The sequence below is a fragment of the Rhopalosiphum maidis genome, chromosome 2, assembly GCF_003676215.2.
Source record: "Rhopalosiphum maidis isolate BTI-1 chromosome 2, ASM367621v3, whole genome shotgun sequence".
NCBI classification, from domain to species: domain Eukaryota; kingdom Metazoa; phylum Arthropoda; class Insecta; order Hemiptera; family Aphididae; genus Rhopalosiphum; species Rhopalosiphum maidis.
In genome coordinates this window covers 12,529,158-12,544,942 of record NC_040878.1, presented here as the reverse complement: position 1 = coordinate 12,544,942, position 15,785 = coordinate 12,529,158, and the positions used below count along the sequence as shown (strand labels likewise).

The window sequence follows — 15,785 nt, the reverse complement described above, 5'->3', positions numbered from 1 at the left end:
GATGATCCTTTTAACATTTTAACCTGCATCACCTACATATTGCTACAGTGCTAAAATCATTTTCTAGACGTATTTATAATAAATTGATTTATTTTATTTTTTTAATTAATTTTATAAAAAAAATATATCGTTATATGGTTCCGTACAACGAAACACGTAAAAAAATATTATAATTATTAAATATATATTATATACTCTAACATAAATAAATTATAAATTGCTACTGTACAGTGCAGATTATGCATATCCGTAATTTAAATAATTTTAAAAAAAATACACGAAGAATTTTAAAATTAACGATTTTTCTACTAGGCTCATTATAATAATATCGGTGTGTTTGATTTTTGATCTATCTAAACAGGTGTATGTGTGAAACTGTAGAAATAAATGTGAATGTAATAACTGAAGATCTTTCTGATAAATTTAAGGGCCAACTAAAATCGTTTAATTAATGGAACACAATGGCTATAACATTTATATAATGGAGACAATTTATTAAGGCAATATAATATAGCTTCGAATCATCAGAGTGCTTGCACTATACTATATAATTTAACTGATCGAACATCATAACCCAGATTAATCGCTTAAAGATGATGCAGACAATTATTTTTGTAAATGACATATATTATCAATACATTTTTTTTTTTATTTTGCATATTTTATGCAGCTCTTTTGTGTTAAAACTTTTTAATATATGATCATTTCATGATTAGGTACTTTACGAAATATTAACCAGGAACTTTAAACTAAATATTATGTGAGGTCACATTAAGATTTTATTGTATTATAAATTAAAAAGAACATTATATTTAAAATTATAGTTATAGAATTTGAACTTAAATTACAAACTACTTGAAAGTTAAAGTGCTATGTTCTATTTTTCTAAATAGTGGATTCTTCGGGAAGACATTTTTTCACATAAAATTGTTTTTAGCCACTGTATAAGACTATTTTGTAAAAACAAACACAATACTTATGAAAGACGTGTACGAAAAGAGCTTTATTTGAAATAATTACACTGTAAATTACGTTTTATAGCCCATTGTTTTTTGTATCTCTTAAAATAAAGTAAATGCAACTAAGACAATTTATTTTGTCAAAAGAAATCAGATAACAAGTTAAAAATTAAAGAAAGATTCATATTATTGTAAGTAAATAAACAACATATTTTTGAGTGTGGTTTTTAAATGGAATTAGTTTTCTAATACAATTTATTTTTGCATTTTTCATTTATCTATTTTTAAGGCCTATTTCAAGTCTAGATTTTTATTAGATAATAAAGAACATCGTCAAACTGGTTGAAAGATGACTTTTTTTAGATTAATGGCCTCGAATGGTCGAATGACTATTAAACAGTTAAGACGATATAATGTGAAATTGTGAAGTATTTTTTGATAGATTATGTCATTACAACATATTACCATCAGTTTAAATTCCAAATTCTATTTGATAACAAACTTGAATTGTTATAATAGTATTTTTTTTATATTCATAAATTGTTTTTATATATAATTAATCTTGAAAATACTTAAGATAAAACTATAATTTATGAATTGTAATATATAAAATATAATATTATAATTCATAATTAACTTAAATTTTGGTATATATATATTTTTACTCGATGAAGTTTAAATAGATAACTAAAAAAGAAATTAATTCATAATAATGATTTAAGTTAATACGTACAAAAATAAAAAATATAAAATATACTAAATATTTATTTATTTTTACTGTTGAACCATGAAGTAATCTACCGTCATCATGATCACATCATCTATCACATGATATACCACGTTCTACTACCTAAAGGTAATTTCATCATACTACCTTCATTTAAAAAAAATAATAATAATACTGTAATTTAATTATATGAACAATTTCCAAATGTAATAATTTAAACTATTATATATTAGCCCAGCAAAGTTTACTTTCGTGTGAACGTTGATACGTAGTATTATTATTTATGTGGACATAAACTTTATTTAAAATGAAGTACAAAATATGAAATATTTAAAAACCAAATTTTTATTATCTTCTTTTTGAAACAAAAAATAAATATTATACTATTGCATAAAAATAAAAATATTGTTTAATTTTATTACTATATTGTCATAAATATAATTTTTAAGAAAAAATATTCTAAAAATATATCTAAATTATATTTTATTTGTTTGATAGCTTTTAATATTATTGACGTTAAGCTTACAATTCATTATAGCTGATTGCCTTTCCTTTAACTTTAATGTTATGAATTAGTTATCGATTTATATTTTAAATAATTAAAATGAAAATACTTTTCTGAGTCCAAAGTGAAAATATGCCGAGTATAAATAAGAATGTATAGACTTAAAATAAATTTAAAATAAACAAAAATATAAATGGTTCAAATCTATTCTTAAGAAATAAATTTAAAAACAACCAGGTTGACACACAATTTCAATTATGGTGAGATAAAGGCTATAAAGAATAATTTGAGGCAAAAATTGCGGTAGACGTTTGATATACGCCCACCGTGGCGGTAGGTACCTACGTAATGACAACTTATATCCAGTCCAAACTACACTTTTAACATTTATTGCTTGTTAAATCTTATCTTGTTGCCTTATAAATTTACTAAAGAGTGGCTTGTTTTTATAAATCAGATGAACCCATTAAGATCGTATGCAGTACGTAACAGATAGTAAAAATGTTTAAATAAATGTTATTGAGATAATTTATGTAGGTATCTATAATATAGTACAATTATTTATGGACATATAGCAAATTCTACAATAATAATTATATGTTTTCCAATGAAACCTGGGCATCTGATTATAGTATAAAGAAAAATGCTCAATCAATATGTAAAATATAGGAAATACCTTTTAATTTCTTCAAAAGAGCCAACGATTTACTAGTAAGCTCTTTGAAGGTGTTATATTAAAAGTCAACAATCGTTTAACAGTAACTAAAACTAAAAATAATTTTAAGGTGACTATATCTTATTTTATTCTAAATATTTATAAGTATCTGTCACATTAGTCATTATTAAAGCTCAGACAGAAATTTATAGATATGCATTATATTTATAGGAATTTCAATATATTAATACCATAAACAATATGACAACAGTTTTGGAAGAATTAGTGCATAAATTATTTTATAATTTTACCAATAAATATGAAAATGGTACAAATTCTGATTTTGCTCATCATGTATTTTTCTTAAGACATTCTCTAAAATCATTCTCTAAGAGCATGGAATACATAATAAAATAATGTATAATAATATAATACCTACGCAGACAATAATGAAGTGGTTTGTGAAGAATAAGTATATTTATTTTTATACAATTAAGTATATAAATTGTATAAGATTATAATCAAATATATTTTTGATACTTTCTATCAATAATTTTTTAGCTTTACTTTTGAGTCATGAAAAAACTTTTTAAATATTTTTTAATGTGTCGAATTATAGAAAGGTAAATTAAGATGTTAAAAATAAATTACTTTTGCGATACAATTCCATTTGTAACTGAGATAAAACAATAGGAAAGATCAATGAATATGTAAATGAAAGAATGAAGGTATATAATGAGGTATATATCAGCATACTAGATATATAACCATTAAAGTGTCAATAGAATACCATTTAACTGCTACAATGAAACAAAACATAAACTTGAAATTTTATCTAGAGTACTTGTAAAAAGCAAATCAAAATGCCTAACGAAAGGTTAACGATTTTAAGCATATTGTATTTGAATAAAACTTTTCTCTAATAGTCTCAATTATTTTTTTTTTAATCACGTCAAATATTATGCTTAAAAGTAATCAACTGTAAAAAGATAATTTATAAAATAAATCGTTAAATACCTCAACTAAATTGGAAAATAATAGAAAAATAATACTGTCACACAAATATAAACCTAAGTATGTATTATTAAAATACGTGAACATAAAATGATTATCAATATATTATATTATTATAATCTTATAATTCTATACTTCATTGAATATGATACATATTCGGTTCATAAAAGGTTCATTTAGCATTTTTTTTTCACCTATATGTATAAAAAAAAAAAATAGTTACTCCGATGGAAATACCAACAAAAACATATTTTAATTGAATTTTACTAATGTTATTAAAAAAAATCCTCTTCAATAAAATCAACATGTTTTTTCAACTAAAAAACATTTATACTATTTTTTTTAAAACAGAATGGTACATAGTTCAAACATCATTTTTTTTTTAATCTCGTTAAACTATTGCAAAATTTGATAATAATTTTAAAACATACATAAAGATAATAACAATAAAATCTTATGAGCTATACTAATGTTATTTTATTAGTAGCGATTTTCAACGTATAAGAAATTGAGAATATTTAAAATTGGTCGTTAATTCTTTCGGTAGGTGGTTCTGAAGGCGTTACTTGCAGCCGGCATAATATTAAAATACTAAATTATGTGTTCAACTACATTTCGCATAGTAATCGTATACGACGTTTAATAAAATGCCTCTGTTTGAATTCAGAAATACACCAATTCACTTCCGAAAGGTGTGCGGTAAATTTGAATTCTCGTGAGTTGGAATTTTCATTAAATTGAAAAAGTGAACAGAATAGAGGAAATACTTCATGTGAAGATGGAATAATGATATTGACTTAACAAAACTTTATAATGTATACCAATGAATAATTCATTTTTAGTTTAATGGTAAAATTGATATCACATAGAATCGACAATACCTATTATGTATACATATAATTTACCTAATTCTGTAGTTATTAGTTATATTTTAGTAAGATGGTACTTAGTTTTTGCTCGTAAATAACTAAAAATATAGATAGTTGGCTCGAAGAATTGATTTAAACAATATTATGCGAGAAAATAAAAAAAATAATTCATAAAAAGTAAAATATTTTAATATAACTTCCCATGCATACATTTAAATTAAATTGTATATTTTAATGTATTGTGTAACTACACGAAGAAGATTCTATTTTGTTAAATGGATACAAAGTTTGTAATAACTAATAATAACATAATACGAATGCGACGTTTACACTTTAAACGTCCCTTTTTTTTTATTTAAAAATAAATAAAATCCACTTCAAATTATTTATTATAGCTTGTTGATTTTCATGTAACATTATATTATATACATATATTGTTAATAATAGTTATACAAGCATATTACTTATAATTACTTAGGTGTTTAATAAATTGTTATTATTATTTATTTTTTCATTTTTTTATTACATACATTTAAAAGCACCTAACCTTAATAACTTGTTGAATTAATTTTATCTGAGTTAGTTTTAGACTTGAATTTTAAATTTTTAATGCAATTTAATATTCACGATTGCACGGATACTGTACAGTATAGTATGATGTTGAAAGTAGCATACAATTTTTAGTTCAACTTTCCTCGCACATTCATGATATATCACTGTATTCGATACAACAATGACAATTAGGGATCTAACTATAGGGAATGTAATCATTTTTTATTTTGAAAACAAATAATTATTTAAATAGAGTTCTAGACAAAAATCTGTGAGAAAATAATTATAAAATTGTTGAATGAAGGACAGAAGACACATTGATAATTAGTTTTTAACATTAAAATATATATATATGCAAAAAATACTTTGACTAAATAATATGTTATTCTTATTACGATTAATGAAACTTGGGACAATGGTAATGACATTTAAACAATGGTAATCGCAATTGAAATCGATAACTTCACCAAAATCCGAAAAACTCGAGAAAGTTGGTTTCAAACGTGAAAACAATACTTTTTCGTTTGTTTGATATTAAAAGCTTAGTTTATAATAAATTTGTTCCAACAGGTCAAACTGTTAATCAATCTTATGACGAAAAAGTTTTAATCATGTTGATAAATTAAATTGGAAGAAAATGTCCCGAAAAGTTCCAAGCTTGAACGTTGTGACTACATCACGACAATGTTCCGTTCAATTTATGAGATTTTTCGCCGAAAAACGAATCATCATCGTCGTTATTCCTCGTCGTCTCTCATTCGTTTGGTATTGAATCGTGTGATTATTTTCTTAAATTTACTACTGATCTCACAGGTCAACGATTTTATGACGTAAAACAATACAAACAAATGCGTAGCGTATCTACTCACAAAACTTAAATTAGAGACTTTAAACATGGTGCATTAAAAAGTAGTAAGGCCGTAATGGTTAAGACGTGTCTTAAACAGTAAAATTTACAGCTGAGTGATTAAATACTGTACAATATTTAAAATGCGTTAGTTATTTTTAATATTTTGTAATGAATTAAACAAACGTATTTTATGAACGAACTACATATTATAATATATTCGATAAATTTTACGTATTTATCTTAAATTATTTTTATTATGCGTGATATATTATAATGTTTTTAATGGCTATATAATTGCTTGTCTCCCCTCGGAATCGTTTCTTCAAAATCGTCAACGTTTCATCATTAATGTGTTTGTATATATACCACTGCCCTGTGATGAATCGAGTGAAGGAAGACGGATGGAGTGTGCCGAACACTAGCTATAGGTCTCTGTAGTATGATATTCATTATATACATTAAACATCCATACCGTGCACTTAATGATATTATACTAAACAAGTCCCGGAACACTATGGTTTAGACGTACCTCGATTCGAGTGCGTGGCATTTTTTTTTTTTTTATGCTAGAGGCTAGCCTGGTTATTGAAATTGAGTGTACTTTGATACTGTTAATAATAAACACAGTATAACTATTTAATGTAATAAAATAAGTAACGTATAGTGGTGTAGCTAAATTGCCTATCCAGATCGCCGTGCAATCGTCATTTTAATTATGAAAATAAATATAATATATTATACTTTATAAAAACATAAGAACATTGTACATCTTAAGAGATACTGGAAAAATGGATGAATCAATGGTGGTACAAAATAAAAGTACCGAAATAAAACAAAAATATTGTTCAAGAATGGCTTTAGGTAATTTATTGGATAATGAAGGGCATATTATGAAAACATTTTTTGAATACTTAGTATCTAATTAATTCAACTAAATTTTTTTTAAATATATAATGCTAAAATAAATATGTAAATATCAGTGTACAACAATTTATATTTTTTATTGTTAATTAGTTCAATGGTTCTTAAACTATTATCCATGGACTCTTAAATGTCCACAATTCTTATGTAGGGAGTCAGCAGAGTCTCTATCGGTGGTTCCACCCTGGACACATAACGTGGAAAAAAGAATATTTGAAAGAAGGTTGATAAGGGTGAGTTTTCTAAAAATCTTTATCCAGTTTTCTGTGTTCAACTAAATTGAAAGAACCCCTATATTAGTTGTTAATTATTATAATACAATTTGTAGATTCTAAATAAAATATTTAATAATGACCATTTTCTAATCAGTAAATATAATTTTTAGTTTATTCAACACATTCATGTAATCTAAATTAATTTACCTACTCCCCCAATATATACGAACTATTGAAATTTAATTTAATTTCGTGAACCAATATATCGACAGTGATTTTTATTCAAATTAACAATGAAACTACATTTCAAAAAGCTTTCAATTTACAGTACTGAATTCGATGTTATTTTCTATCCTATCTGTTAAAGTCTAATTATTTATCAACACAACTGTTATATGGAATGCATAAATGTGTATTTCCAATATCCGTTTTTCAAGGATTACATAAAATCGAACTCTGTGTAGTAATTCATGATCCATGATTAACTATTATAGAAATTACTGTTCTAGGTTATTATTATAACATGTATAATACAAATATGTGTTAACGATTATTTCAGTTTATATTTTTATTTATTTAATGTTATTATAAGCAAATATAAGACAATAAATATATAATTGTATGCTTTATATATTATATTATTAAAAAGAAAAAAATTAACTATAGTTAGTTGGGTAAAATATAATTTTCGTTCGATAGTTTATACAAAAGTACATAGTTTTACATTCATTTGATCATATTAGAATATGTAACGATTATAAATAATCTTATACATTTAATATCATTTTTAAGTGCTATTGAGAAAAAATCGTCAAAATTATATTGAAATCCAAATAATGGCCATTAATCGATTTCGACAGATACTATACTCTAAGAATTGGGATCAGATAATGAATAAATTAAACAAAGTAAGTGAGCTATGGGAAATGTCAACGAATATCTTCATTTAATTTTCTACAGAACATTTTATAGTGTTTGAATTATTGATATAAAGACTTGAATTTGCCAAAGTTTTAATCAATTCCTACTTATTTTTAAGTTGAATTTGGCTAAACACATATCGTAGTATACATATTTGAATAAATGATTAAACAATTTTAACGTAAAAAAATATGATTTTAGAATCTAGTCGTATTATTTTTAGAATTATATGATAATTTCAATATACGACAAATAAAAGTATAAACCTAGACGTAAAATTAAGATTTGCAACTAAATTAATGAAAGACTAAACTTGAAAAAATATTTTCTTTTTCCATTGTGGATTTTGCATTATTTCAGACATAATCGCTGCTATTAAAAAATCTTATAAACGATTGATTTTTATTACAACTAATCAAATTTACTTTTTATTTTAAGAAACAACTTACATTTACCTACCTAGAAAAATTTGCATTTTAATACAACATAACTAGCTATTATCAATAGTCGTTTTGTTATCATCAACGTGGAATATAACTTAGCAGATATTTTAACAGTAAACTTTACTCGATGTCTTTAATTAATTAATGATTCAGTCCTAATTGTACTAACTGTCCTATCCTAATTTTACATATTATAGTAGGTATACCTGCCTACCCAATTAATACAATTGTTTTAAAACTTTAATTTTTTTTTTTTTTATATATATATCATACTAAACATTTTTCCTGTCTTAGTCAACAAATTTAGAGTTAGTATACAATAATAGATAAATACATTTTTTAACATTAGAAATAAAATATAAACAATTATAGAGAAATAATAATAATAATAAAACAATAAAACTTAATATATAAACATAATCATAAAATACCTATTACATGAAAATTAATAAAAGCTCAAAGATCATTCAATCTATATTTTGTTATCGAATTATTGTTAAATATTCTTAATCTGTCATAGATATACAATTGTATTTATTTGAATAATACCTAAAATAATCTATCAAAAATAAAAAAATAAAAACCATTGAGTTCGAAACAAAAAAAAATTTAGTTTTGTATTTTATTACATATTTTTCTTTTGTAGTTAAAATATATCATAAATTCTAAAATATTTCTAAAAATGAAAACCAAAAGCAGATAATTGAATTTAAAAACGAATAAAATTTAAAATATTATACTGTCTTGTTTGAATAAATAATACTTAATAATATTTTAATCGATCCATCATCAACCATAATTTTTAAACTTTTTAAAGTAACTTGGTATATTGAAATTTATTATAAGTTGTAATTAATAACAAAATAGATATTACACAGAGATAGCTGATCTAAATAATTTAATCAAAACTATGATTGTTTGCCACAGTGATAAATTCGCCTTAACAAGTCACGTTTGTACATTTGATGTAGTTATACGCATGATATATATTTGATTAAACTAATGTTCATTAATCATTTGCATTTAATACTAAAAGTAAAAGTTGTGACAAATCGTTTAAAAACAACTATAATATTAGATTATTCAATTGCTTGCTTATGTCCCAAAATTGTATTTAACAAATAACAATCTTAAGATATTTTATTAGCACAGTTTTATTTTAGGATGTTTATGTAAGTATTATAAATTATAACTATGTAAAATTATAGTTGAAATTGTTTTGAATGTATTGAAATACATAATTATCATAATTTTATTAATTTATATAAATTAAAAAATACTATTCCACAAACTTATAAATTCATGATTAATTGGTTTGTATTTTAAAATTATTAAAGCTATTGAATAACGACTAACCAACTTTTTTGTGTATTCAAAATTAATTTAATAGATAGTTAAAATTTGGCAATTTTTTTACAATTTAGATACTATACGTAAAGTAAAAAAAAATGTAGGTTTTTTTGTATTTTACAGTTAATGTTAGTGTATACTTTTACAATACAATTTTTTTCAATTCCAGATTCATATAATTGGCTATTAAATGTTTTCCCTATTATTATAATGTTCGACAACGATCATATTTTTATTTTTAAAAACACATACTGACATCTCTCCAATAGAGTTTTTAAAAAAAACTTACACCCTGAACAATAATGTTTAATTTCTAAAAATGATTTTAAAAATAAGATTAAACTTAAGGTGAAAAAGAAATATTGATAATATAAAAGACTATCCATCTCTAATATTAATGTTTTGTTAAATTATACCTGACAATTTTTTCAGTTATACTTAAAAATTTGTTTTTTTTTAATTATTACACTTAACATTTTTCCAACAAGTAAGATTAAGAACTTGAACTAAAATATTATGAAAGTCGAGATTTTTAGTACTCACATTATTATTTACACCTCCGACATTTTAATTTTTAATTCAGTTCTGTTAGTACCAATAAAACAATAATGTACCAAAAATAAGTTGAAGACACATTGTTAAAAAATATTTTTTTTTACTAAATTCTATAATTTAAATTGTATTTTTAAAATATCAAATTAACCAGGTTATTCGATAAATTAACGTTACAACAATATGTTAACCACTAAGATATTGGACACTAATGACAGTGTTTTATTAAAATTTAAAAATTCGAATGAATTTGTTTTTTTAACTGATTTTTCAAACCATGATAATATTATTATTATTATTATATGATCAGAGTAAAACGAATATTTTGAAATGGGATTCGTAAATAATATTTTTCCTTACTCACTCTTCTATAACACAAAGTTCATGTCTGTGTGGCTCTAATGTACAACGTCGTTTTTGATAATGTGATCCATTACCGTATAGTTCCACGTCGCGCGTCGGTAGACGTGCGAAAAAATAATTTGCACACGAATAGAATAGATTCGATTTTTTTTTTTTATGTTACATACAAACTGAATGTCTTACAAACGCAATAAAACTTGGGTTTGAAATTGACATTTACGAGGGCGAAATATTTTGTTTGGTTTTCGTCTTGTCCTTATTGAGGTAATTCGGCATTCCCGCGAATTCTTTACATTTTAATCTTGTATAGATTACTAGTGGAGTATATTATTATGAATTCGTGGTTTTAATATTTTTTTTCTACCCTAAAAATGTACAGATCCAAAAAAAAAATAATACACTGAACGGCGTAGAGTTCATAAATCGTTATGACGCGCTTTTTCGATAATAACAATACATGCATACATGTACAAACACTGGTGGTAGAAAAAAATAACCCTTGTCTGCTCCGGCGAATAACGATAAATTTTGATGTGGAATTTTATTATAGATCGTCAGTGTAAATTTTCAAAACTATATTCTGACATCTATACTATTTTTTTTCTTTTCGTAGTTATGTGTTGTTTCAGGCGTTACGCTTTAATACTATGTTCTATGCAGCGGTTTTCCTTGATATATTTATATTTATGTGGAGAATCAAGTATTTAACACATTACTCGCCGCCCTACACCAAATACAAAATGAACATATAGTGAAAAACACAACGGAGCACTAAACCGTAAACATATACACACGGTATACTAAAATATTTTATCTTAATTGTTTTTCAGTCATTCTAGAGATACTATTAATAAATATTTATTAGTTTGTAGTGTTTCAAAAACAAAAATTGCTTTTATATACCAACTTGATATTATGCATAAATAGGTATAAAGTAAAATTGCATTAATTGATTTTTTTTTATAATTCAATTTGATTGAAGTATACTTATCTATCTACTTTTAAATTAATTGGAAAAATACTTATAAATCACCAGTGATGGTTACAAATTACAAACAATAATATTATAATAATTTTAAATGCTCCTAAAACTGTTCAAAATAAATTGTTCTACAATAATCAATTTTATTGCATGCTATCCGATATAAACAAAAAATATATTATGAAAAATAATAAAAAGTTAATTTTTTATAGGAATCCATTCATTGATTAATTTAACGTTAAAAACTTCTTTATTCTAATTTTAATAATTTGGTCGATAAAATACTAAACAGTTTAATTCTATAGGTTCAATATTGACGAAAAGTTATTAGTGTTATTATTAAATAGATGCGTAGAATATAGTATGCCATGTATACGTAATTATAAATTATAATAATAAGTATCGGTAGAAAATAATTAATTAATTATTATATACATTAATTTTTGTTTTTGTTGTTGTTAATTTTAAATAAAAATATGTGGAAATAATTTAGTGTTATATTACTGTACACTTTAATAACAAATTACACACATCAAACACGTCGAAAAACTTTACTCAAGCTTTCTGAAATGTGTTTCTAAAAGTGCAACTTACAAAGTATCATTAAGATTATATAGTAAATACTATCGTTTACTTCTTATAGCTATTACAGGTATCTCAATTATATTATGTATGTAAACATTAATTTTTTAAACGACATGATAAAAACATTTATAATCCTATGAAAAACTGCATTTTATTTCTGTTATTATACTCGTTGTTGTCAAACACCATAATATTTCGATTTTAGTATAACTAAGCAAATCGGTTTTATAATGATTGGACGCCTACCTAAATCAATTTAGTAAAAACAATATTTAGAACATAATTGAGATTATTTTATTATTTTTTTATAACGTATTATTAAAATATATCCCACTGTTATAATATAGGTGCATAATATGTATACATTGCTAAACAAAAACTTGGAATATAGTTACCCAAACGCCGCTCTATATTGACGACAACCAGACGTGAACCAATCTCCGCTACTGAGATATTATATATATTATATATTTACCACATAGATGCAACACGCGAATGAGGGTCGGGCTATTATTATTATTATTATTATTATTATTATTGACACAACTCTTGGAATACGTGATACGGTCGGTCGGTCTCGCCCGCTTGCGATCAAATATTACAATAACCCAATAATACACGTCTTCGCGGACATCGTGAAACGACCGTCGACCACCGCAGTGAGTTGTCATCGTGATAATATTTTGATGTATGTTCTCTACCGGCAGGCAGTGGGGTGATTACGAAGCGTAACCAGGATGATAGATCATTCCTCCAGACCCTTTTTAATTTTAAGTATTGATATTTTTGTAATACCTGATGCACTATCAATAGTTTTTAATAATAATTAAAAAAATAAATAAATACATTTTGACATTATTTTTTAGTATTTTTTTTTAACGTTTTTATGGAAATATTTTTTCCCGAAGAATCCCCGTTCCGTTTATTCGCTAGATGACCACTTTAAGTAGAGGTGATATTTGGCAAATCTCATCAAGGCACAGTCCGAAGGGAGATTTTCATCGTGCCCCCCCCCAAAAAAAAAAAAAAAAACTAATAAAATCATAAATCCGCCAATTACGACGGTACTCGACCGGTCGTATATATACGCGATGACGAAACGAAAGCGCTGCGTTATAATATATTAATATTACATCACAGCTCACAGTCATCGCGGTATATATATATACTGTGTCCGTCACTATATACATGTATATTCGTACCTGTAACAAGACGTACACTTCCATTTAGTCGGACGGGGTTGAACGCGACGGCGGCGTGCTGAGCGATTCGCGTGACATCCAGTCATTAGCACGTCATCGTCGGCGCGCGTGCACGTGACCCGTCGGGTGCTGGACGGTCGAGCGGCGTACCATGTGCGGGCGCGGAAACGGACTAGGCGGCGGCGGCGGCGATGGGTATGTTTGGCGCGCGACGGATACCTGTTGCGGGGCGCTAAGAAATGGCGTGACGGCGGTGCCGGAGACGGTGCGTGGCGGCGAGACCGTTGTGCGGTGTGACGGGTGCAGCGGACCGCCGGAAACAGCGTCGGCGGGCGCGAAAATACGACGACGGAGCAAGTGGCCGGTGACGACGGTGATTACGGCAGCGGCGGCGGCGGCGGCGGCGGCGGCAGCGGCAGCGAATGACGGCAACGTGCACGCCTTGTACGCGGCCCGAAACTTTGTGCTTCACTGTCGTGCTTCTGCGGCGGCCGCGGCGTCGTTGTCGTCGTCGTCGTCGTCGTCGTCGTCGGCGGCGGCGTCGGCGTCGGTGGCGGACCGGTAGACGATCTGGCGGCGGCGTCGTTCCGTTGCGGGCACACGCGCGCACCCCTCCTCCGGCGCACCGCGATCCAACGAATTTGAATTCTGGGGGTATGGACAGTAACCATTTTTCCCCCCGTTGGTTTATTGTTATCGGCGGCCAGTGCGGTGGGTTGCCGAGCCGAGGGAAATTAATGAAACGCTTTTCGAGGTAACACGACACGTTTTGAAAAATTGGAAATCAACTATTTTCTCATCGTTCGCGCGCGTCTATACATCCACGACGAGCACCCCCCCACCACCCTTTATTTTTCGTATATAATCAATTATTATGTGCGCTGCAAAATAACGGGTAAAATTTTAATTTTTTTTGTTACCGGGATTTTTTTTTTCGTTTCATTAGAAGACTTATCGCTTTTTCTGTATACATAATATAAACAATTTTAATAAGCTTTTTTTTTGTTAAAAGTCTATTTTTATATATTTTCCGAACAGCGTCATTTCAGCCTCCGAGTAACCCTGTATGCGCATAACACGAACAACAATACGTTTTTGTGTTGTATTACTAGTTTCAGTTCTACAAAATGTTATTCCTACTTTTTTCCTTCTAGAATTCATTACAGTACAGTGTACTGGTAATATTCTTGACGCGATCGAAAAATCAACGCGAGTCGTGTGATGCGCATACCGCCTGTTTCTTGCGACGGCCTTTCGCTGTTCCAGCCGCAGTCGAAATATTGTTATTATAACGTTCCCATAGCACATGACCTCACGATGGAATTCGTATTTATTGCTTTTCCGTTGGAGTTTTTTTTTTTTTTTTTACGAATACAATTGCCGCCTCGGAAGAGATTTTTCCGCTGCAAACGGCCCATCACCACCCCCAAGTATATAACTTTGATATTAAACGTCTCGCGTTTTATTTATTTGTTTTTCGATATACTGTTATAGTCAAAAAACCAAAGTTAGCCAACCTAACCTAACCAATTGCTATTGGTATCGATGTGAATGCAAAACGAACTACGCGAAACGCGATTACTGTGTGAGTGTGTGACATATTATGATTACCTACTGAATCATATATATATAAGGGCTCGACTAAGCGATGGGGAAAAAACGATATTTCTCGCTCTTCTTAATTTTATTAAACAGGTAATGTATACGAATTAATCACGACGACGACGTGTGTCACCATCGCAATAACCAGAAGCGTATTTAAAGGGTGTGTAAGGAGTGGTGATCGCCACGATCGTTATTTTTTAATTTTAACATATTTAGACTTGTCTAATAATAAATTATTAAAACTATAAATATTATAGTAAAATACTATTTAACATAATATAGTTATTGTTTTAATCCCCAATCATCTTAAATAATTTTCGAAGCGTTAGAAATAATAAGTTATGAATATACATACTTATTGGACCATGAATTTATTTAAATTTAATTATTTCTATACTTTCGAAATTATATGTATTCATTAATGACAATAACGCATTGATTGCACTGTTAGAATTGACGTATGACAAAGGCCATCGTTCACCTAAAGCTTAACTACACACTGGAATACTGCAGTA

At 27.2% G+C, this 15,785-nt stretch overlaps 1 protein-coding gene across 1 annotated transcript in view; it reads right to left on the bottom strand.

Annotated features, from left to right (window-relative positions):
- LOC113552291 (dopamine receptor 1-like) overlaps positions 1-14,022 on the bottom strand; it is a 198,486-nt gene extending 184,464 nt beyond the window's left edge. The window contains 1 exon segment of the mRNA XM_026955094.1: positions 13,666-14,022. Within this exon segment, the coding sequence (XP_026810895.1) occupies positions 13,666-13,689 (24 nt within the window). The 5' untranslated portion in view covers positions 13,690-14,022.
- Between the last annotated feature and the right edge of the window lie 1,763 nt (positions 14,023-15,785).